Source organism: Arvicanthis niloticus, chromosome 7 (assembly GCF_011762505.2).
Source record: "Arvicanthis niloticus isolate mArvNil1 chromosome 7, mArvNil1.pat.X, whole genome shotgun sequence".
NCBI classification, from domain to species: Eukaryota; Metazoa; Chordata; class Mammalia; order Rodentia; family Muridae; genus Arvicanthis; species Arvicanthis niloticus.
Genome location: NC_047664.1, coordinates 12,898,872 through 12,923,239, shown reverse-complemented (window position 1 = coordinate 12,923,239; position 24,368 = coordinate 12,898,872). Strand labels below are relative to the sequence as shown.

The 24,368-nt window shown below is 38.6% G+C and overlaps 1 protein-coding gene across 3 annotated transcripts in view; it reads left to right on the top strand.

Moving 5' to 3' along the window:
- The window catches only part of Asb3 (ankyrin repeat and SOCS box containing 3), a 96,381-nt gene that overhangs the window by 33,501 nt on the left and 38,512 nt on the right, over positions 1-24,368 (top strand). For all 3 annotated transcript variants that reach the window (XM_034509265.2, XM_076937951.1, XM_076937953.1), the window contains 5 exons: positions 7,598-7,756; positions 15,658-15,770; positions 16,285-16,420; positions 19,110-19,287; positions 21,601-21,798. In XM_034509265.2, the coding sequence (XP_034365156.1) occupies positions 7,598-7,756; positions 15,658-15,770; positions 16,285-16,420; positions 19,110-19,287; positions 21,601-21,798 (784 nt within the window). The remainder of the gene's footprint in view (positions 1-7,597; positions 7,757-15,657; positions 15,771-16,284; positions 16,421-19,109; positions 19,288-21,600; positions 21,799-24,368) is intronic.

Sequence of the window (24,368 nt, the reverse complement as noted above, 5' to 3'; positions counted from 1 at the left end):
GAAATGAGCAGAGGCTAAGGCATAGAGAGCTGAGCCATTTTCAGATAGCACTCTCACCAGGAAAGGAAGAAAGCCAGAGTGAGAGTTGGGTTCAGTACAAAACTAAAATGTTCTTTTGGTAAAGTTTACACATCGATGTAAGGAAGCCAATTAATCATTGAAACACCAAACCAATTTATATTGGGTTCTAAACCTCTTCCTTCGTTCTAGAGTCTTACTCTGTAGCCTAGAAGAGCCTTGAGCTCACAGTCATTTGTTTTAGCCTACCTAGTGCTAGAATTGCAAGTGTACAGCCTTCTGTCTGGGAACCCTTTCTTAAGTTAATGTTGATATGGTTTTGCTATCAAGTCTGATGACCTGTTTGATCCCTGACTCCCACAAGTTGTTCTTTGATCTTCACATGAATGCTATGGCTCGTGAATGTGCACATGCATGCACGCATATAGATGTTATAGTGTGAAATTTAAATAGATGGTTAAGAATTAGTCCTCCTTTCCCTCAGTGTTGGAGCACATCCTTCCTTCTTCCCCACAAGCTGCTGCCTTGGCCTGGGTATCCTAGGTATCCTGCTGTCATCAGATGTCCTGTCTGAGTCTCCTCTTGGCCCTTTCCTTTGGAGGTGCTTTCTTCTTTGTGCTTCTAGCAGTAACCACATTATTTTGCTTTTTCCAACTTTTAAGGAATGGTTTTTATTGCACAAAACCCTATGTTGCTCTCCGTATTGGTCTCCATATTGATTTTTTGTCTTCTGAATTCTTTTGTTATTTTTACCTTCCTTACCTATTACAGAGTCACTTTATCAGGTTTAAAACTAACAAGTAGTTGTAGCAACAGTTTTTGTTGAAATCATATTATATTTTCTAATTATTTGGGGAAGAATTATTTGTTTGATGTTGAAATTTTAAACTGTTACTACTTGTGTACGGTGTTTCTAGTGTCACACATGTTTTATGTCTATAAAACTGTAAGGTTAATACCTGGAACACTCTCAGTGTTTTATACCCGAATCTCTCAGTAAGCTGATCTGATTAAGCATCCAATTCTGACCACTTGTGAAACACTTTCTGTGATAAGGCACTTTGGTGAGTATCTTGTGAAAGGTGAGGCTACATTTGTGAGTACTTCCAAGCTGTGTTTTGAGTGTTTAGGCTTAGACTGCCTCTTTCATCAGTGAGTTACAATTAAAATAGATGACTAGTTTTTTTCAGGAGAGTTCATTTCAATTGTATTATTCAAGAAAAATATTGTTGTTTTGTTTATTGTTACTTGTTAAAGTGCCTTCACCATTTATCTTTGAATCTTTTGGGCATAGATTTTTTTATACATAAAAGCAGAGATAAGAAGAAACCTTTTAATATTATTGCTGTGCATTTTAAAGTATTTTCCTATACAATTATTTACATAATTTGCATGTTAACCAGAACCTTTAATTTTTGATTAGAATCTTCATCTTAAATTAACTCCTAAGCTTTTTGTCAATTGTATGTAACTGTTTAGTAACTGTTTCTTTGAAATGTTTTTTCTTTCTTTTATAAACGCAATCTTCATTAACTACTAAATAATGATCTTAAATTAGAAAAGGACCATATAAGGGCTGGGAAGACAGATGATAAATTATTTGTCTCAGGGCTGACCACAGAGAGATAGACAATAGTATAAAGGGCTGATGCTTTCCTAGCTCTAAAAGTTTTGGTGTCTTTTATTTGGGAGCAATATAGTCTACGTTGGCTAGAAACCCCTAATAAATAGATAAGGCAACAAGGAGGTGAAGCAAACCCCAATAATAATAATAATAACAACAACAACAACTACTACTACTACAGCAAATTGGTGTCAAACGTGGGGCGAGAAATTACTTATTACCAAAGTTAGAATTTCATATATCCTAGGTAAAAGGCATGTTGTTTCTTTGTGATAGAAGCCATAATGGCATTGGGTGGGGGATGGGAGATGGGAGATGGACAACATTTCCTTTGTTTTTTACCAGTCCACCACATAGAAGGACTGGTAAGATAGTATCACATTCAGAACCCCAATAAGTCTCATAATTGAGAACAGCAAGAGTTCAAACTAGCTTCCAACCAGGTGTTGCCCAGCACCCTACTAAGAGGACCATGACAACCAGCCACGCAGCATAGAACCTGGACTTCTTGATGCTAATGAGGTATCTAGACAGGCCTCGAGTGTTTAACCAATGAGCTTCCCTTCCAGGGCATCCCTTCCTACAAAATGAATGAAACAGTTGTGGCAAGCAAGAACTGTCTCCTTCATCAAGGACCACCATGGGGGAAGCCTTCCTCATACAGGAGCCATGGCTAAGTCTTGGCACTCACTTGGAACTAAGTGGGACTCTGCCCTGTCCTGCAGACTTCCATTCCCAACTCCTCGAGGTCCCCAGTGGGAGGTACACTGGAGGATGGCAACCGATGTTCTCAACTCCATGAGGTTCCAGTGGCATCTGGGTACCCAGGAGTTTGAGAACCAAAGCATCTGTCCCAGCCCCTACTGTTTCTCACCTAGAGAAATATGGGTTGGAATACCTATCTTAGACTGTGTTTTGCCTTCCCTGAGTGGCATGTTGGCACCCTAGTGACAAGGAAAAACACAGCCTAATGTCCCTGCATTTTGCCTTTCCTGAGCTGCACATTGGCGAGGTTTGAACACCTCAGCAGTAAGGTGGAAATGCGGACCCACAAATATGTATCACTGTAGAGAAGGCTATTTGGACTACATACAGTCTTGCTTTGATTTGTCAACATAAAAATGATTATATGTTCAATGATAATGGTGATATTGTATATACTCTTTGAAAAAAGTAAAAATGGAGCAGACCTGAATGAAAGAGGGGGTGCTGCCAGATTGAATCAGTTTATACTTCAAACTTCTGGACAAAAGGTATATTATGTTGGGAGAGAGGCTTTATGTTTGTGTCAACAGAAAAGAAGAAAAGGCTTTGGGGATCCAATCCAAACTGTTAAGGATCAGATTTGGTAGAGGGAGCCCTCTAGAAGATCGTGGCTACAGACAGGAGGAAAAGAAAAATCAAAAGGCCCAAAATGTCATACATAACATATGTGTCATAACAACCCGCAATTGAAACTACTCTGAAACTGTCTGGGATGTGTATATGTCTCCTGCAAAAACTTCAGCTTTACGTAGCCAATGGATTTTGTTCCTCAAAGTCCTCATAGTTCTCAAGACTCATCATGCTATCCTTTCATATGGCATAGATAAAAATTTAAATTGCAATTTTGATTACAATACAAACTAGCTCAAGAAAGAGATGTTTTTCACCTACTCAAACAAAGAACAAAAATTTGGTATTTACCTGATCTATGTGCATTTCACATTCCCTACATTGTTATTACAAAAATGCATGTTACATTTAATAGTTTATATATTTTAGGAACAAAAGGACCAAATGCCAATAGCTTGGAACAGGATCTAATAAGATTCATCCTGGGGGGCTGGAGAGATGGCTCAGCAGTTAAGAGCACTTACTGCTCTTCCAGAGGTCCTGAGTTCAAATCCCAGCAACCACATGGTAGCTCACAACCATCTGTAATGGGATCTGATGACCTCTTCTGGTGTGTCTGAAGATAGGGACAGTGTTCTCGCATATATAAAATAAATTAAAAACTTAAAAAAAAAAAAAAGGATTCATCCTGGAGGATGCTGAGACTCTGACATGCTTGTTCCACCATCCTACTTTGTCCAGCTTGACAGACTGATTCATCTGGGACTTTATAATATCTAAACTTTCACAGTACCCAAAGACTAGACAAGAAATGTCGCAGCTGGCTTTCTTAAGACTTAACCATTTTTCCAATTTTCTTGGGCCCCCAAAGAGAAATCTTATGCCCCAAATTAGCAGGAAGCAATTTCAAAAAGACCATCGTTCGAGTCCCTTAGGTTGAAGTGGATAGTTCTGGTCATTTTATGAGTTATTGTCATTTAAGGGGATGGTTACAAAATAGTTATGGTCTTGGAAAGGTAGGAAACAATAGGGGGCTTAGACCCAAGGACTTCTCTCCTTTCTTTCCTTTTCTCTAACCTTTTTTCTTAGATAAAAGAAAGAAGGTTGAGAAGAAAAGGGGGTATAGAGATAGCATATAGGAAGAGAATAAAAGTACGTTATGAATCTACTCTTCAATGTAGCTATTGCTATTTTCAAATAATGTCATTTTTGTTTACATTAATATGGATTATTGTATATTGATACAGGTTTAAGGTTTTCATTAGTATAAAACTTTGTATCTTGATACAAAGTTTAAGGATGGTTTTGGTACATCATAACTTATGTATGTTTCAACACTTGTATAGTTATTGTGCCTGTGCAACTCATTTAAAAATACAAGGCTTAGTCCTAGTCCTTGTAACAGCTGCTATTGTGAACCATTAGGGATGATTAAGAAATGCAACTTAACAGTCAGACAGTCAAACTCATGGTCATATCAGATACTAGTCTCCAGCATCACATGGTTGAGCAGATAATAAACATCTAGAAATGAGTAACATTTGCTTGTTCAGATATACTATGAATAGATGGTCTTCAGAAACCTCAGAGATTCAGAATATGGCATTTAAAGATGTTTTTATTAATTTAAGGCCTTTTTGACATTGAGACATGTCAGCTCCTGGCAGCACCTCATTCAACTTCAGGGGAAAAAAAAAAAAAGGATGAGCATTGAAGAATCTCCATTAGGAGATGATTTCTAATGTAGCAAGCTGCCACTTGGCAAAGAAAATGCCTTATTCCCTCTGCAGACAGAATGCTGTCCAAAATGGGCAAATAAACACAGGCTAAGTCTACTGCTGAACTCTGCCAAGACAGAGTAAGCAAATCCTTCATATATCCTGCTTCATAAAAATGTCTGTCAGATACACATAAGTTGCATTTCTTAATCATCCCTAACGGTTCACAATAGCAGCTGTTACAAGGACTAGGACTAAACCTTGTATTTTTAAATGAGTTGCACAGGCACAATAGCTATAGGCCAGAAGGCTAAAGATGGATACATCAGTCTTACAGACAACTCTGGGGAGCTGGTCAGCAGCCATGTCTGTCTTTTCTATAGCCCTGGAAGCTGCTTGTCTGTATGTTCTACTTACTCAAGTAACAGTTATTCCTTTTCAGGTCTCTGTTGGGGTTGAAAACCAGGTAGATAGTCTTACAATTAAACTTTAATTATAAGTGGTCTAAGAAAATATTTTGGAGTCTTAAGTTATTTTAAGGATGATAAATAAAGGTTAGAGGGTCTAGAGGCTGTTTTATGAAGGTTGGAGGAAATTATGAACAGTGTTTTAAGGGTGGCAGTTATAAGTTATAAAAGAGAATGTAAATGCTGAAGATGATAATGAGAAAATGATTTATGTACAGAACTCTAAACTAACCAAGATAGGATAAATAATAGAATACTTTCTTCTAAGTCGCCAAATATAAGTAGACTGGACTTTTGTGAATATAAATATTGCACCATAGATTTTTATAATTATGTCAGAATTGTTCCTACTGCATGTTGTTTATTATTGTAAGAGAAAAAGGTCTTTTTATTTAGACAAGAAGAGGGAAATGTAGGAGGTTGGTCTGGTATCACTATGTATTCAAATGCTAACTTCTGGCTCATCAGATCTGGTTGCATTCTGTCTAAACTCTACCCCCACAGTTACCTGGCAACAGCCAGGTAGGCCTGGCCTACTATAAAAGGGGCTGCTTGCCCCCTCCTCTTGTCTTGTTCTTGCTCTCTTGCTCCCTCTGTCCCCCTCTCCCCTCCCCCTTCCCTTCCCCCCCTCTCCTCTTGCTCATGGCTGGCCTCTACTTCTCTACTCTCTCCCTCTCTCTCAGCCTCTACTACCCTCTAAACTCCCCTCCCCATGCCCTGAATAAACTCTATACTATGCTATTGTGTGGCTGGTCCCTCGGAGAAGAGATGCCTCGACATGCGCCCCCTGAGACATCCCCTTCCCCCATACCTCAACACACACCCATAGAACATATTCCATATCTCTTTATCTTTTTATATAAACATATCAACCCCAATGAGAAGATCCTCATATACACCAAATGTTATGTAAACCTTGCTATACCCAAGTTATCCCTGTTGGGTCAGTAAAGATGCCTACAGCCTGGGCTGGGGAGAAAAGAGTGAAGGTTCTCGGGCTTGAGGTCTGAGGCAGGAAACAGTAGGAGAGTAGGGGGATGGGAGGAAAAGGAGGAGGAGGAGGAAGAGGAGAAGAAGACAACGATGAAGACAAAGACAAAGATGACAAAGACAAAGAAGAAGAATAAAGTAGCAGCAGTGGCAGCAATTGAGGTTGTTCCTGAGACACAACAGCAGAGACCATATCCTCAACTAAAAGCCAACTTCTATTATCTACCCCCTGCTCCATCCTCTCTGACAGAGCAAAGACAGCTTTCATACTCAGGAGATAAAAACCTCCGTTACTAGCAGACTAAAGATTTCAGTTCTCACTTGGGGTTCACATAAGGACAAAGCTAGGCTCCCACATAGATTTTAGGATCAAACAAGTCCTGCTTCAGATTCTTCCCATCACTGAAGCCACCGTTTGATAGTGGATGGGGCATTATAATCCCTCAGTTTGTTTTATCAGCTATTAAATTGAGAACATTTTAATCTTACACTCGGATTTCTCCTGAGAATGGAGCATAAAGCAGGCTATGCTGTGATTTGCACCTAACAGACGAGCTCCCTTTTGTGAGTTCCTCTCCTCAGAGAAGATAAATGGTGTTCCTGAGGACAATACTTGAGGTTGTCATCTGGCCTCTGAACAATGTTAACATATGTGTCTTCACTCCCTTTTCCTTACACATGTGCACGTGTGAAGTTGAATAAAAGTTTGAAAGACCAAATAGAAGGAAGTAGTACTAGAGATTTTTCTCATTGAAAATTGTAAATAAATTTGGAAATAAAATCGCATCCATTAATATTTCACTGAGTCTTGCTTAAGCAAATCTTTGACAGTGTATCTATATCAAATCTTGCCTTTTCAGCTCTTGTCTCTCCCCCTCTTCTGCTCCACAACAAGTTAGTGTTGTAAAACCTGAAGTTTCGAAGTGGTAGTGACAAAACTCCAAGAAAACAGACAGGAGTCCTGTGATGTCAGTTTCTTTAGAACTTGGGATTGTGTTTTTGTGCTCTTCCCAGGTTTAATGGATAGGAGTGAATTTACTTCAGATTATTTATTACAACTGTTTATTGCCCCTATGGAAAAATATATTTTTGTCATGTGTGGCTTGTCCTTGTACACTAATGTAACTCTTCTTAACCCTCAGAATATTGTCTGACTGTCTGATGCTAAGAATGAAGTTGGCTCTTGCATGGAACGTTAGTCCTCCTTATTTATCAGCCGCTTCCTCCTAGGTCCCATTGCCACTAGAGTGGTAACATTACTTGAGCATAGTTTCTGTGGCAAGAATGCCAAAGGGCTGTTCACACTGGAGTCCTTCCTCAAAGAACTGTCCCTTGACTCACTGGTACTTTACTGTTTCATTCAATTTCTTATATAGTCTTTGTTTTTCATGCCCAAGAAGTAGGACTGATAATCTTTTGGCTAATAGGTTTCCCTTCCTCCACAGATTCATCTGAAAACTATATTAAGACAAAGACTTTTGAGGGCTTCTGTGCATTACATCTTGCTGTGAGTCAAGGACATTGGAAAATCACACAGATTCTATTGGAAGCTGGAGCAGATCCTAATGCAACCACTTTAGAAGAAACCACACCATTGTTTTTAGGTGATGTATACTATTTTTGGTACAGATGTACTTTTAAAATGTTTTTGTTAGAGAAACTTACAGGATGTTTCTTCTTCCTTTGATTTTTGAAACTAAAAAGCTATTTTTAAAGATTTTTTTCTTGTTTTTCTACCTTTGGGTGGTAGTAATATTTGGGATTGGAAAATGTTTATTTAAAGCTGCAAAACTCATTGTGAATTGAAACTGCCCTCTTGCCCAGGGCAGTGCTGAAGACCAATGATGTTTTACTGGAGCAGCCATTGCAAGGTTATCTGCAAGGTCTTGTGTGCTTTTTCTTAGTATTAAAAGATTAAGGTTCCATGGAAGGAATCATTATTTGTTGCCTATGGATTGTAAGTTAGACTTCTACTGTGAGGAACTTTTAATTCCTTAAGAATCACAGCCAAATGCTAAGTTGTCCTATTCCAATAACAATATTTTTTCTTTTTATTCTGTCCTTATATATGGTTCTCTTCGGATTGTAGAAACATATTTTCCCCATAAGATTGACTGAGACACGAGGAAATTCAAAGGATGCCTTTGAATTAGAATTAGTGTATCTATTTTCCAGTATTGGTCCTACCATATATAATTTGTATGATCACTCATATACTATATATCACTCATTTACTAAATGAAGCCTGTTGCTTCATTTATAACATAAAAGTATTCTATCTAGACTGTGTTATTCACATGACAATAAAATATCTATAGAAAAACTTTTTTGTGAATATAAAATATTTGTTTAAAAATTTCATGTATGGTGAAGTTCAGTTTAAAGGTGTGTGTGTGTGTGTGTGTGTGTGTGTGTGTGTGTGCGCGCGCGCGCGCGTGCGCGCGCGTGCCGGGCGTGGTGGCGCACGCCTTTAATCCCAGCACTTGGGAGGCAGAGGCAGGCAGATTTCTGAGTTCGAGGCCAGCCTGGTCTACAGAGTGAGTTCCAGGACAGCCAGGGCTACACAGAGAAACCCTGTCTTGAAAAACCAAAAAAAAGTTTGTGTGTGTGTGTGTGTGTGTGTGTGTCTGTCTGTCTGTCTGTCTGTCTTACACCTGCATATAAGAGCCTCTGCATATATAGAGAAGACATTGGACATCCTGCTCTATCATTTTTTACATTATTTATTTGACACAGATTTATCTTACTGAACCTTAGTCATTCCGTCTCTGCCACCATACCTCCGAGGTCACTGGTGCACAGCCATGCCTGGGATTTTATGTAGGTGCTGGAGATTTGAACTCAGGGCCTGGCACTTGTGTAGCAAGCACCCTTAGCTGCCAAGCAGAGCCGTCTCCTCAGCTCCAGTTTTTAAGACTTGAGAGTCAACGAGGCTACAACATCATTTCACCACCTACAAATTCCATCTTCCTGATTTTTGTTTTTGTTCTGTGATGGGGTCTCCCTATGTAGTTCATGAACTCCCTAGTGTTCTTATGTGGCCTTGAACTAAGGGTGATCAACCTGTGTCTGCCTCCGAAGGGCTAGGGTTACAGGCATGTGGCTACCATACCAGTCTTCGTGCCAGTTTTAATTTTTCATCCCCAAGTCCACCCAAGACCCACTGATCTGTTGTTATTTCCTAGCTAACTTTTTACAGAATATCATGGATATGTGGAACAATGTATGAGATTCCTTATTTAAAAAAAAACAAGACAAGACAAAATAGCATAATGCTTTTAGAATTAATCTATATTGTTGCATATATTGATGCTCTGTCTCTTTTATTGATGGATATAGAGAAATTTTAATCCAACAATATGGTTGCCTAGGCAAGGGATCACATATAAGAACTTCTAGGTATGTGTGATCCAATTGGAATGTAGACACACATCCCTTTAATCCCAAACAATGACATCCAATCCAGGGGCAGACAAAGTGTTGAATCAGAAAGATTTGGCAGAATGGGTCACAGATAGGTTATGCCTAACTCTAAGGAGAACAGACAGGAAAGAAGATACATAATAGCAAAGACAGTGAGAGAGGGGGAGAGAGAGGGAGGAAGGGAGGGAGGGAGGGGGGGAAGAGAGAGAGAGAGAGAGAGAGAGAGAGAGAGAGAGAGAGAGCAGGAGAGAGAGCAGGAGGGAGGGAAGGAGGAAGTGAGGAAGGGGGAGAGGGGTGTATTATGTGTGTATATGACACTTTTACCAGGACAATTTTACAGGCACAAGTTGCAGATAGAACAAGCTAGACACAGGTGAAGACAGAATCAGCCTGAGAATGAGGAGCTAGAAGATTAGAACAGATTGCCAGAGAGATTGCCAAGCAGAGCCTCATACTCTGAGAAACCAAGAGAAGCTGGATTAAGCCAGACAGTTTAGAAGATTAGATTGTACAGAGGCTTGAAGCTTCTAGACCTAGGCCTAGGGATAGTTAGAACAGAGGAGATGCTCCTGGCTCAGTCTAAGCTGGTGTTTGCACAGCTTGGGTATGGCTCTCATCTGAGGAAATAAAAGTGACATTTACAGTGGGTAGTACTGTATTTCATTATATAGATGTGCCATTCTTTCCCCATTTGAGTTGCCTTTAGTATTTGGTGAATATATAAATCTGGTATATTTGTATTCAGCTTTGTGTGGTTATATTTTCATTTTTCTAGCTGTGCTGAGTATATTCTTACCTCTGGAGAACATTCTGGAGGACTTATAAGCTGCTGTGCCCTTTTCCATTCCTTTGATTCATATTTTAGAGTTTCAGAAGCTTCATATCCTCAACACTTGGTATCCATAACTTTCACAGCTAAGTGATTCTTTGTAGGGTTTCATAGTGTCTCACTGTAGTTTTAATTTGTATTTTTAAATAACCAGTGATAGTAGTCTTTCATATAATTATTTGTGCTATTTCCTTAATTAGATTATGGAAATAATTCTGCTACAAGTAATTCTCATAGTTTTCACTCAGATTTGGTCTTTCACTACTATGTTTAAGCATTTTATTTTTTCTTTGTATTTTTCCATATTATTATTTTTCTAAACCCTCTTGAGATTAAGTTGTAGATGATTGACCCTGAATACTTCAGTACTTTAGTTTAAACTTCTTAAAAGCAATGAAAATTCATTTTTTATGTAACTTTCATATGATGATCAAAATTAGGAAGTGAATGTTGATAAAGAATTATGATTTGTATATTTTACTTTTAAAAAGTTGTGATTTTGTGTTTATAGGTGTTTTGCCTTTATGTATACCTATGTGCCATGGGCATGCCTGACACCTGTGGAGTCCAGAAGAGGGCGTTAGAGCTGGTGGTACAGATGGTTATGAGCTGTCATGAGGGTGCTGGGAATTGATCCCACATTCCCTAGAAGAACACGACAGTGTTCTTACTTAACCACTGAGCCATTTCTCCATTGCCAAATACTATTATTTAATTTTCAGATCTCTTTTTCATTAAAAAGGGATTTTTTTCATTAGTTGTTAACATTCATGTGTCATTAAAGTTGATTGTCAGTGTTTTTTATTTATTTATTTCTTTTGAAACCAGGTTTCCTAGTCTTGGCTGTTTCGGAACTTGCTTTGTGGACCAGGCTGGCCTTGAGCTCAGAGATCCACCTGCCTCTGCCTCCCAAGTGCTGGGATTAAAGGTGTGCGCCACCATCACCTTTGGTTGTCAGTGCTCTTTATAATGAAAGAAAAAAGGCCAGGTGTCCAAGGATTAGTTGTTAACATTCATGTGTCATGTCTCTTTGGCTTCCTGTGATTCTGAACAGACAATGGGGCCAACATTGCCTGCTACCCTTTATGTGTCATTTCCCCTGAGCCTCCTGTGGTTCTGAGCCACTTTTCTGTCTCTTATGGCATGAATGCTGTTTAGGGTCTCTTGTTCCCTTTTCAAAGATGTTATGCTTTCTTGGATGTTGTAGGGCTTGTTCTGAATGCCCAGTTACTAGTACTGAGTCTGTTGCTAGAAGCCAGTAAGGGTAAAAACCAGGAGATCAAGTGGGTTGTGGGGCAGCATAGAGAATTACAGAATCTTCCAAGGTTGACTGGAAAAGTCAGCATCAGTGATTTGTTAAGTGTGATTGTGACTGAAAACAAGGCCAAGTATAAAGAGCCAGGCCTGTGATACTGTGTGGAATGGACAGAGCTTGTCAATGTTTTAATACAGGTGACTTTGCTTCTCCCCCTCCCTCCTTCTCTCCCTCCCTCCCTTCTTTCCTTCCGTTTTTCCCTAGAAGATGTCTTGTTCTACCCCTGGCTGGCCTGGCCTGGAACTCACAATGTATCTCAAAGCAATGAACTTCTGGCAGTCCTTGCCTCAGCTTCCAGAGTGCTGGGATAACAGACATGCTTCTCCATACTTGTATGGACTCTATACTTGTATGGAACTTTTCAATTTGATGGCAAGACTTAACATGAGAACAGTGTATCAGATGGGAAATTCAGGAAACATCTGCTGATTTCTCTTAGAATATCTCATTGCCTGCATACAGCTTAGGTTTATGCTTTAATAAAGAGTCCACGCTTTCTCCTCTTCTTCCTTTCCTCCCGTTTCCTTCTTTCTTCCTTTCTGACAGGTCTGGTTGGGCAGCCTAAGCTTCTCTCCATCTTGTGATGATCCTGTGTAATTGTAAGTGCTGATCACAGGCGAGTGCCCTCTTGTTTTGGTTCCTTTATTTATTTGTTTGTTTGTTTTACCTTGTCTTCATTACCCATGTTTCTCTATCTTGATTTGTGTGTACAGACAGTAAACATTCTTACCATATGTATATAAAAACTGCTTTCAAAATAAAAATACCCTTTTAAATACAATGGTTTATCATTGAAAACCCAGCTGATTATTTAGGAAATAAGTCTTTCTTCCTTATTTGTTCTATTTAAAGTTTTTGATAAATTAGAGGCTTGACCCTAATGTGACTTGATTGAACAATTTTTATGGGAACTACCCTGCTCAGCACACGTTTGGCTTAGGTTACTTTTGTTGTTGTTTTCCGTCTTTGTTTGTTCTGTTGTACCCTTGACATGACTTGACCTTTAATTCTGACTCTGTTGTTGACTTTTTATCAGCATCTTCATGAAAAAATGGTAATTTATAATTGATAAGAATTTTGAGTTTAGTGTTTTTATCTTGATATATATTGTGTTGATCTTTGGTAGTTATTCTTAGCTTTTTCAACTGAAAGAACAATCATTTCCATAAAGATTTTAGTGTAAATGTTTTTACTAGGGGACCTTTTAGGGGATATATATATTTTGTCAGATTTAGAATTTTGAAAATCTTTTCCCATTCTGTAGGCTGCTGTTTTGTCCTACTGACAGTCTGTTGCCTTACAGGACCTTTTCAGTTACATGAGGTGCCAATATATTCAAGGGTATTCCCCACATTCTCTTCTATAAATTTAGTGTTTTCAGTTTCATGTTGAGATCTTTGACCACTTAGACTTGAGTTCTTTGCAGGATGATAAATATGGATCTATTTGAAGTCTTTTAGTTGCAGACATATAACTAGACCAGCCCTATGTGTTGAAGATGCTTTCTTTTCTCCATTGTATGGTTTTGGCTTCTTTGTTAAAAATCAGGTGTCTGTATGTGTGTGGGTTTATTTCTGTATATTTGCTTTGATTCTGTTGTCAGTCTGTCTGTTTTTATGCCAATACCATGTGTTTTTATTACTAGTGCTCTGCAGCACAGCTTGAATCAGGGATCATGATACCTGCAGTATGATTTATTGTACGTGTTGTTTTAGCTATCCTGGGTTTTCTGTTTTTCATAGTGAAGTTGAGTTTCTAAAGGACTCTGTTGGATTTGGTGGGAACTGCTATGAATCTTTAGATTGCTTTGGTAAGATGCCACACTTACTATAGTCATCCTAGTCATCCATTGCCGAGGGCCAGCCCGGCTCTTCTTCTTTCTTGTTGGTCCCTCTTGAGGAAGTGGAGGAAAAGAACATCTGTGGGTGTAAGACCTTTCTTAAGAGATATTTAGGGTTGCTGTATGATAATAAAGCATTTACTTATCTGAAGTTTAAGTTACTTTGATGCAGTAGGTGACTTGCCTGTCAGTTCCTCTGAGGCAAGCAATTTGAGTCTAAGCCTGCCTTGCTATTAGAAAAGACCTGTTCTGTCCCAATGTAAGGGGAAGCCCGCCTGCTCCTGCTCTCTTTGCATCGTCTTTTTCTTCCTCTTTCCCTCTGCATTCTGAATATTGCTCTCCTAATATTTTCAGTTGCCTTATAATTTCTAAGTTATTCCACTCCTCATTCTCTTTTTATTTTAGTGATTGTTTACATGTCAAATGTTGTCCCCCTTTTCTTTCTCCCCTCTGCAACTGCCCATCTCATCCTACTTCCCCTTTGTCTCTAAGAGGGTGCTCCCCCACCCATCCATTCTGCCTCACCTCTCTAGCATCCCCCTACACTGCGTCATCAAGCCTCCACAGGACCAAGCGCCCCCCTCCTATTTATGCCAGATAAGGCCATCAGCTACATGTAGCTGGAGCCATGGACCCACCCATGCATTCTCATTGTGGATCAGTCCCTGGGAGCTCTCTGGATCTGGTTGGTTGATATTGTTGTTCTTCCTATGGGGTTGCAATCCCCTTCAACTCCTTCATTCCTTCCCTGTCTCTTCCACTGGGCTCCCAAGGCTCAGTCCAATGGTTGGCTGTGAGCATTCTCCTCTGTATTTGTCAGGCTCTGGTAAACCCTCTCAGAGGACAGCCATACTAGGCTCCTGTCTGCAAGCACTTCTTGGCATCAGCAATAGTGTCGGGGGTTTGGTGTCTGCAGATGGACTGGATCCCAAGGTGAGGTGATCTCTGGATGGCCTTTCCTTCAGTCACTGCTCCATTTTTTGTCCATGCGTTTGTTTTAGACAGGAACAGTTCTGGGTTAAAGATTTTGAGATGGGTGGGTGGCCCTTTCCCTGCATTCTCCTTCTAATCTTGCTCTCTCCTCCTGCTCTGATGTAACAATGCTCTTGCTCCTAAATGCCTTTACTCCAAAATTCTTCTTGAGGTCAGTTCTGTCTAAAAGGTTCTCTTTTCCTTTTTGCCCTCAGCAGCACTTTAGACAACTTTCAGAACACATGATCTCGTGGCTAAAAAAAAGTTCACCACAAATTTATGCATAAATTCAAATCATAAATCAAATAAATTTATGATAGAGAATGTTTACATGCATATATATTAGGAATAATTATCTGGCTAAACATTCATCATCTGTCACTACCTCTACAGGTTCATGGAGAGTTAAAACCATAACTTTTGTAACTAAGTTATTAGTGAATTTTTGTACAGATAAGCCCAGTCAATATTTTATCTTCTGTTCTTGTACCTGTAGTAAATTGTTAGCCCCCTCCCCTTTTTCCCCAAAGAATAAATAAAATAAATATATATTTGGTTTTTCAAGACAGGGTTTCTCTGTGTAGCCCTGGCTGTCCTGGAACTCACTCTGTAGACCAGGCTGGCCTCGAACTCAGAAATCCGCCTGCCTCTGCCTCCCAAGTGCTGGGATTAAAGGCGTGCGCCACCACCGCCCGGCAAAAAATATATTTTTAAAACGTTATTTTCAAAGTGAACCAAGATAGCTAGGTGGCCTAAAAAGAATATCCATAAAATATATGGCAACCATGGTCCTTAGACCCACTCTGAAAAGGCAGGTCAATTCAAAGTTAAATAATTTAGAAAACATGTTTCATTAACATCAGTTATAATATAAAGTTAAGACTAAAGTACCAAAGAGATGAAGACAGTATTCTTTTGCTGAAGGAAGTGCAATCTGAGCTGGAGTGCTGTGTCCTGAGAGAGCCTAACCTAGCGTTATAGAGAGCTATCTCTATGTCTCAGCTATATCTCAGCTGGTATGGCACAGCCTTGAATGGGATGTAGAGAGTGTGAGAATATCATGGAAGTGTCCAGCTCTACAAACATCATTTTGGTGACAGTAATTTCTCTGACTACTGTATTGCAGCTGTTGAAAGTGGAAAGATAGATGTGTTGAAGCTGTTGCTTCAACATGGAGCAAATGTCAACGGACCCCATTCTATGTGTGGATGGAATTCCTTGCACCAGGCTTCTTTCCAGGTAGTCTCTGAACTTCTTATTTCACTGTCATGTAAATTGTATGTCTTACCCTTCTCTATACAGTTTTCTGCTTTCTGGTACAGTATAGACAAGGCAGGCTACAAGCTAATGATCATTCTCAGTAAGCCCGCTGTCACAGCGCCTTCCGGGGCAGCTTTGGATTACAGGGTTTATCTCAGCAGCTATCACAACATGTGGGATATAAACCGATAAGGTGAATGGTATGTTTTATTGTAACTATATATGTTTAGAAAACATGATAGTTCCCTACTGCCTGAGTTAGCAAACTAACTTTGTAGAACTAATGATTGTAATTGATAGGGGCCAGTATTTAATTTGTTTACATTTAATAGACTGTGTAGAAGTATAGAATAATCTGATGTCATATCTTTTTCATCCAATGTAACAAGACACTGCATTTGTTTTGAAGTTTTTCTTTACTGAGAAAATCAGAAAAGTAAAACACAATGAGAAAGAGTTTTTACTAACTTAAAAATATGTGTCTGTGCTTTAGGGAAATGCTGAGACCATAAAACTGCTTCTTAAACAAGGAGCAGACAGAGAATGCCAAGATGACTTTGGAATCACACCTCTGTTTGTGGCTGCTCAGTATGGGAAGCTGGAGAGCTTGAACATACTTATTTCATCTGGTAAGAAGCATGGCCTTTGTGCCCAGAAGATCATGGGGTTAACTGTGTTCTTGGAGAAGAATGATTCTTGAATCAGGTGATGAAATTTATAGAAGTAGCAACTAAAAGTGTCCATAGTTGATGTCAGTCCTAGTTATCACTATGTATGTTACCAGGTAAAAAAGGTTTCTCTGTGACTACAATTACAGATTTCCAAAAAAGATTATGTGACTATGTCATTCTTTTTATAACATTGTCTGACCTGAAGGGTTCACTAAAGAAGTGTTTTAAAGTCTTAGGGAGTGTGCTGACAGAGCTGGGAAACCACAGAGAGTTGGAGGGAGACACATACCAACAGATTTGCTGATCGGTACGTAGTGAGTTCCAGGACAGCCAGGACTTTATAAAGAGACCCTGTCTCAAACAAACAAACAAATAAACAAACATCCTAAAACAAATTAGCAAAACCAACCAACCAAACAACCACCAAAAGTGAAACCAAAACAAAACAAAAACCCCCAAATCTCTACATATTTAAGTCAAGGTAGAAAGTGAAAAAAATAAACCTTCATGATGTTAAAGTGAAGTATGAGCCTGTACTTTAAAGATGAGGACTCCTAACTAACTTCCTAGAATTACCCTTTCTGCATTAAGACACCAGCCTCTGGGTGTTACGTCCTGGCACAGTCAGTATTTCTTCTTTAAAATTGTTTTCTTCTCCAAACTTTTTAAATATCATTATTTAGAAAGTATGAATGTCTGTTTCTAATGTAATCATTCAAAATGACTTTACCTTCAGTGTCTTACTTTTAAATGTTTCAGTTGTAGTCTTAGAGAAACTGGTTCCTTATTCTGATACTTTGAAGTTGTCAGTCAAACTAGAAATTTGGCTTTTAGGAAAGAAAAGAAAAGAAAAGAAAGGGAAGGGAGGGGAGGGGAGGGGAGGGGAGGGGAGGGGAGGGGAGGGGAAGGGAAGGGGAGAAGGGAAGGGAAGGGAAGGAAAAAAGGGAAGGAAAGGAAAAGGAAAGAGCAGGTCCCACTGTTGACTTCAGCTTTTCTCATTGATTATATTTTTCTCTATGAAGCTGACAGCAAGACGAGGCACTCAAGTCAAGATTCTAGTTGCCTAGCATATTTACAATTCAGGAAGTTTCCACACAGTCTTTCATTTACCCTGTGTGGTTTGTTCATGGTGTTCTGAATAAAAAAAAAGATAGTCAATCTTACCCATTTTTGGTGGTGTTTTTTCTAATGAGATATATTTGAGAAATTTAAAAATTTGCACAATCATGTGATAGTGTGAGTCCTAACATATTTAATATGTCATTTGCTAGTGAGGTGATTGGGAAAATATGCTTTTTCTTTTTTAACAATTTCAGAAGTGTCTCAACAATTAAGGCCATTTTCAGCTCTTTTAAATCTTTTTGTTTGTTTTTGTTTGTGGAAATAGAATCTCAGTATGTAGTTTTGGCTGTCCTGGAACTATGTTGACCAGACTGACCTCACAGAGAACTTTGCTTTACTCTGTGTCAAACACCGCCATGCCTGGCTGCCTTTTCAAATTGTATATAGTAGTATTAAAATAACAGTTTTTATTTTAAAATCTATTCTAAATATTCATCTCTATTAAAAAATATCATTCTTGGGGCTGGAGAGATGGCTCAGTGGTTAAGAGCACTGACTGCTCTTCCAGAGGTCCTGAGTTCAATTCCCAGCAACCACATGGTGGTTCACAGCCATCTGTAACGGGATCAGATGCACTCTTCTTGTTTGTGTCTGAAGACAACTATAGTGTGCTCATATAAATACAATAAATGAATCTTTTAAAAAATATATCATTCTTATTTATTGTTGCCTTTACTATGCAATACTCATGAAGGAAGAAATGTAATTGTAAGACTAATCAATATGGTTTTTGATAGTAGAGTCCGTGTATATCAGTCATTTATTGGTAATGTTTTCCTCATAAATCTTAGTCTAAAATTAGTTAGTGACATCAATAAAATTATAAGTCCCAATAATTCATCAATAAAACATATAAGTCTCATAACTTATACTTTCTTGGGAATTATCATCAATGATTTTCTTTTTCTTTTTTTTTTAAGACAGGTTAGTCTCAAGGGCTGGAATTATAGGTCTTTACCACATCCTTTCCTTCTAAAATATACTTTGGGGCTTGAGAGATGGCTCAGGGGATAAGTGTTCTTGCAGAAAGATGGAGTTCAGATCTAGCACCCCTGTTAGGCTCATTACTTATGGACTCCAGCTCTAAGGAAATCTGATGCCCACTTTGAGCCTTCCTGGATACTTGAATTCACATGCACAAATATGTATGCACATACACACATAACTCATAAATACACATTAAGATAAATCTTTTAAAAATATTTGTACTTTGAACCCACAGTGCTTGTTTAGCCAGGGAAAGGAATAAGTAGCTTTCATTGAATAGGAGTTTTTTTTTTTTTTTTTTTTTTTTTAAGGTGAATTCTAAAATATTCTTTATGTTCTTACTAACAGAAAAAACTACTTAAACAATTCTCAACAGGTTAGTAAAATAAGTATATTTCTCACTAGCATCTGGTAAGGGTTTAAGCTGTTGTACTATGAAAACCTTTTATGGCAGCTTGAAATTTATGTTTTCAGCTTTCTTTCTTCTTTTTAAAAACATCTCTATCCATTATTGGTTAAGTATTTTGTTTTGTGTTAGGTGCAAATGTCAATTGCCAAGCCTTGGATAAAGCTACTCCTTTGTTTATTGCTGCACAAGAGGGCCACACAGAGTGTGTGGAGCTTCTGCTGTCCAGTGGGGCAGATCCGGATCTTTATTGTAATGAAGACAATTGGCAGTTACCCATTCATGCTGCTGCACAAATGGGCCATGCAAAGTAAGTGCTCAAAACAGCATAAAACCGGTCTCAGAATTAAAAGCTAATAAAGAGTAGATATGAGTCAGACCCTTTACCTCCAGGTAAAATGCTTGGTCATTCCTTTCTGAAACCACTTTTTGGGATGCTTAAATTCACTCCTCATTTTCCCCATACTTCTCTTTTTCTTTTCTTTCTTTTTTTTTTGCCCTGGTTAGCTCCTACACCTTTCCTTTTCCCGCTCTGAGGAAGAATGACTGTATGTAGATGGAACAGACATTGGAGCAAAGGAATTTCTTTGGCTGATGTCCGTTCTTTCCCTTTCTTGCTAGTTTTATTTCAAACACCTTTAACTAGCAATCTGATGGTCTTATTCACCAATTTGCACTATCTCCCTGTTTGCAGAAAGAGTGTGTGATCCTTTTGGAATGGAGTCTTTCTTTTGTGTGGGTTGAGTCCTCTACTCCATCTTAAACCCTCTGACGAAACTTTTTACCTTATCTCATGTCTAGTCTGGATTTTCCCTGTTTCTATTGTTCTTTCTTTGCTAGAAGTCCCTAGGAAATTGTTAGTATATTTTGGAGCAAGTATTGGTGAGTAGGGAAATTTTAGAGTTAGTAACCTAGTTATGTTAATAAGAATAAGGCTCCCTCTCATAAATCAGTATGGACAGATTTAAAAATCATGTTTGCGGTCTTTAGGGTCATAGTTCCACAATAGTGCTTCCAATACATACCATTAATGTTTAATTAAAAATAATAAAATGATCATTATATTTAAACAGTAGGAAAACAAAGTTCACAAACTGACTATTTTGTCACTAGGTAGCAAAGGTCAAAGGTCTTTGAAAGCATGTTTGCCTTGTGACAGTATTTTCTAGCCCTTCTTTAAAACTCAGACATGTTCGTTTAAAAGGTGTAAAGCAGATTCTTAGTTTTAATAAAATACTTGTTTTCAGTATTTGGTATTTCCTCTAAATGCTTTCTAAAATGTATTATTCTTTGAGACTTTCATCCATGTTTTGAACACTTTCACCCTTCTCTAGCCTTTTCCTGGTTCACCCTTATCACTCAATTTATGTCCTTTACAAAAAACTTTCAACCCATTTCTTCTGATTGTTGATAAACTTATTTAGCAAAAAAAAAAAAAAAAAAAAAAAAAAAAATTTAAACAGTTGTACTTAGTTTTAAATTGATAACCAAAACTCTCATAGGAATTTGTGCTTAATTGTGCTCAGTTTTGAGACTTCTGCTGCACTGATTTCCCACGTAGCCTGCTTCAGAGGTGAGCCATCTATGATTTCAGTTCTTCTTCAGTGCTATTTTAGGTCTGTTTTATGGAAGGAAAAGCAGCCAAGAGAAACAGTCCTAGAAAGGAGGGGAATTTCCCAGCTGCTTAGTCCTTATAATTTTGTCTTCAGAGCTGAATAGTCTTCTCTGCAGCTAATTGCTGAGGTGAGGTTACAGACAATCTAAGAACTATATTGTAGCCATCTTTTTATGAGCACTCTCTGTCTAGCAATTGCTTCTTTATAAATGTACCTCAGATATTAACGATTATATTTTTTCTGAGATTGTAATATTTTATTATAAGTTATAGTTTCTTGTGATAAAAATTGTAATTTCTCATTTCGTGTCACTTGCCATATTTAAAAATTCTTATTAATGGGAAACCAAACTGATTAATATTTAAGAAGGAAATATTTCATTTTATTTTCTGTTATTATTTGTTTGTATGTGGAACAGAGCCTTGCTGAGTAGCCCTGCCTCCTGGGATTTATTATTCAGCTGTGGTAGGCCTTGAAGTCATGACTATTCCCCTTCAGTCTCTGACTGCTACCTTATAAAGTTATGTCACCACATTTGTCTGTCCATTATACAGTCCCCAGTGCTGGGAATTGAACCCAGGCCTGCCCACATAATAGACAAAGACTCTACTTCTGGGCATATCCCTAGCCCCTCATTTTCTCAACTAGTTTATATTTAGTGTACTAAAAAATTTAAATAATTTATTAGGTCCTGAAATACCAAACATAAATTTAGCATAGGTTATGGTGGTGGTAAGGCAAATAACAGTGAGGAAAACAGGTATATTTACCATATTACTCAGTTCTTTTTTAGGTCTATTTAAGTTTTGCATTAAGCAATAGTCCAGGTAACATTTTGTAGTAGCTATGAAGCATATATTTACTGGAGTTAGAAAGTGTAAGAAAGACAGAAAGATGTCTTTAAATCATTCAGTCAGTAGGTGATTCTTAAAATATGTATGGGAAAGATGTTGCCTACTCTTATGCACCTAAAAATATTAAATTTTCTTCCATTTGTATATTTGAAGGACCTTGGACTTGTTAATACCACTTACTAACCGGGCTTGTGACACTGGACCAGACAAAGTGAGCCCTGTTTACTCTGCAGTGTTTGGAGGACGGGAAGAGTGCTTGGAAATGTTACTGCAGAATGGCTATAGCCCGGATGCACAAATGTGCCTGGTGTTTGGATTCAGTTCCCCTCTGTGCATGGCTTTCCAAAAGGAGTAGGTACATTTGTTACATTTGACTTGTTTTTAATTCCCCAGCAACTTTTTTTGGTAGTGGAAACTTGGTACTAAGTTGCTAACCCAGAAGAGGCCTGCTACAATATCTGTTGTTTAGTTTTGCAGAAGTGAGGTTGATAATGCCAGATGGTTTGCCTTTTCCCTTTGGACCTGAATTACACTTTTAGTTTAACAGTTTTAGGGAATGCTCTAAATGTTAGTGTAAATGCAAGCCTACTTTGATGTCTTTAAAATGATTCAAGAATCAGAAATGAAACTTCATTAAGTAAGGTACTGACTGCTTCAGGTTATTTAACTTTAAACCTCCCCCCCCCCTTTTTTTTTTTTCAAGTTTACAAGCCTTAGAATGCTGTGGTTTTCAGATACTGTTACATTTAATATTACATTACCATTTTCTAATGTAGATCATAATAATTATATTTTAATAGTCAAATATTAATTTTCATACTCTGCTATGGTTTTTTGAAGTAAAACAATGAAGAGTTAATGCTGTATAAGTATTTGGCCAGTGATTTGACTTTAAAACTCCTAAGGTTTTAAAATAGACATCATTAGCTAGATGTGGTAGCTCATACCTTTAATCCTTGTAGGCAGAAGAAAAGGTCAACCTTATATACATGGTGAGTTCCAGGCAGCCAGAACCATGTAGAAAGACTGTTTTAAAAAATCAAAACAAGAACAACAACAAAAAAGCATTGAGAATATGGGGATGGGGAAATAACTCAGTCAATAAAGAAGACTTGAGTTTGTTCATTCCACAGAATCTACATTAAATACTGGGTGTAATAGTGTGTACTTTTAATCCCAGTACTAGGGAGTAGGCAGGTGACTGAAGGATCCTGAGGGAGCTGGCCAGCTAGTCTAGTCTGATAGTTGAGTTCCAGACCAGTGAAAGACTCTTATCTCAAAGTAAATGGATGGTCTTCCTGAGAATGACACCCAGGGTTATCATGTAGCCTCTACATAGCACACATGCACACACACTCACTCACGAAAATAATAAAGACTATAAGAAAAAACATATAAAGTTATGCCTGTGCTCCATTAAAAATGCTAATCAGTTGTGTAAATACATGCTGTTCTTTTAAGGTCTTACCATTTGTTACTCTTAATAACACCTTAATTATGTTATGTGCATGGGTGTGTTGCCTGCCTGTATGTACATACACTGCATTTTTACAATGTCCACAGAGGCCAGGAGAGAGAACTGGAGTTATAGACAGTTGCTGGTTGCTATGTGTGTGCTGGGAATTGAACCTAGGTTCTCCTCCAGATTAGCAGCCAGTGCTATTAACTGATGAACCATCTCTCCAGCCTCAAGATTCTTATTCTTATTTGAATGGACTGAGACTTAGAAGTAGAAGCTGTCAGTGAGGATAATCTACATCTCTTGACAATCTTGACAATCCTGCTTCATTCTCTTGGTCAAAAGTTAAGCATAGCCTTCTTGCTTTCTCGGTGTGTTGTTTCTTCAGAGCGATACGCTGGCAATTCCGTTGCAGGACACTTGAAGTAACAAACCCTGAATCTTGTGGACTTTGGTCCTGAGCTTCTTACATTCTTTGTTTATAGCTTTCTGACAACATACTGCAACGTCGTCTTTGAAAGATCAAACAGTTTTTAGATTTTACTTTGGGCCTTGAGCACCAAGGGATGGGGATATGTGTCAGTTCAGGAATACTTAGATTGGCATCCAGAATACATCCCCAAACAGACTGATACATTCTATCTCTAGTTCTCCTTGGTCTAATAAAGCACCCCTTATTCAACAACATTTGCTGTACCCACCACAAGTTTAGACCACAGGCCTTTTCTCCTCCCCTCACCCAGAACCTTAACCTGACTCCTGAGGCCATAGATCCTATTATTTTTAATGATGTAGAAGTGGTTACAGATACACTAAAAACTTAATTGACTTTGTTGGAGTCTTATTGTAGTGGTGAATTGTTAATCTGCTTAATCTGCTTAGCACTCTCATTGGGTGATCGAGCTTCTAGCCACCCACCAGAGCTCTCTGGATTCATGAATGAAAGACAACGCATGTACACACACACACACACACACACACACACACACACACACACACACACCAGCTTAATTTTTACTACACCTTACTAGGTCAATGGCTGGCCACTTCCAAACATCCTCATAGCACACACTCCCCTCCGGTAATCCTGTGTTAACATTTTCTAAATCTATATTTTATCTTCGATGCCCTGCTTCCTTCTGGGCAGCCCTCCCATGGGTCTGCTTTCCCTGTGTGCCTACATTTCCGCTGTCTCACCCTCCTCTCCTTCATGGTGTGGTCAGTCCTAAGCCCTTTTTATGGCAGAATTCTTCCTCCTCTTTCTCTTCCTTCCTCCTTCTTCTACTTGTTCTGTTCCTTATCCTTCTCTTCCTCTTTCTCCTCCTCCTCCTCCCCTGCACCTGGGAATTCCAAAAGTCCTGCCTGAGTCTTCCTGCCAGCCATTGGCTGTTCCCTTTCCCTGGCACTGTCTCTGTGGAGGTCAGTGTGCTGTAACAGCTGTCTGCTAAGTTGCATGAGCTTT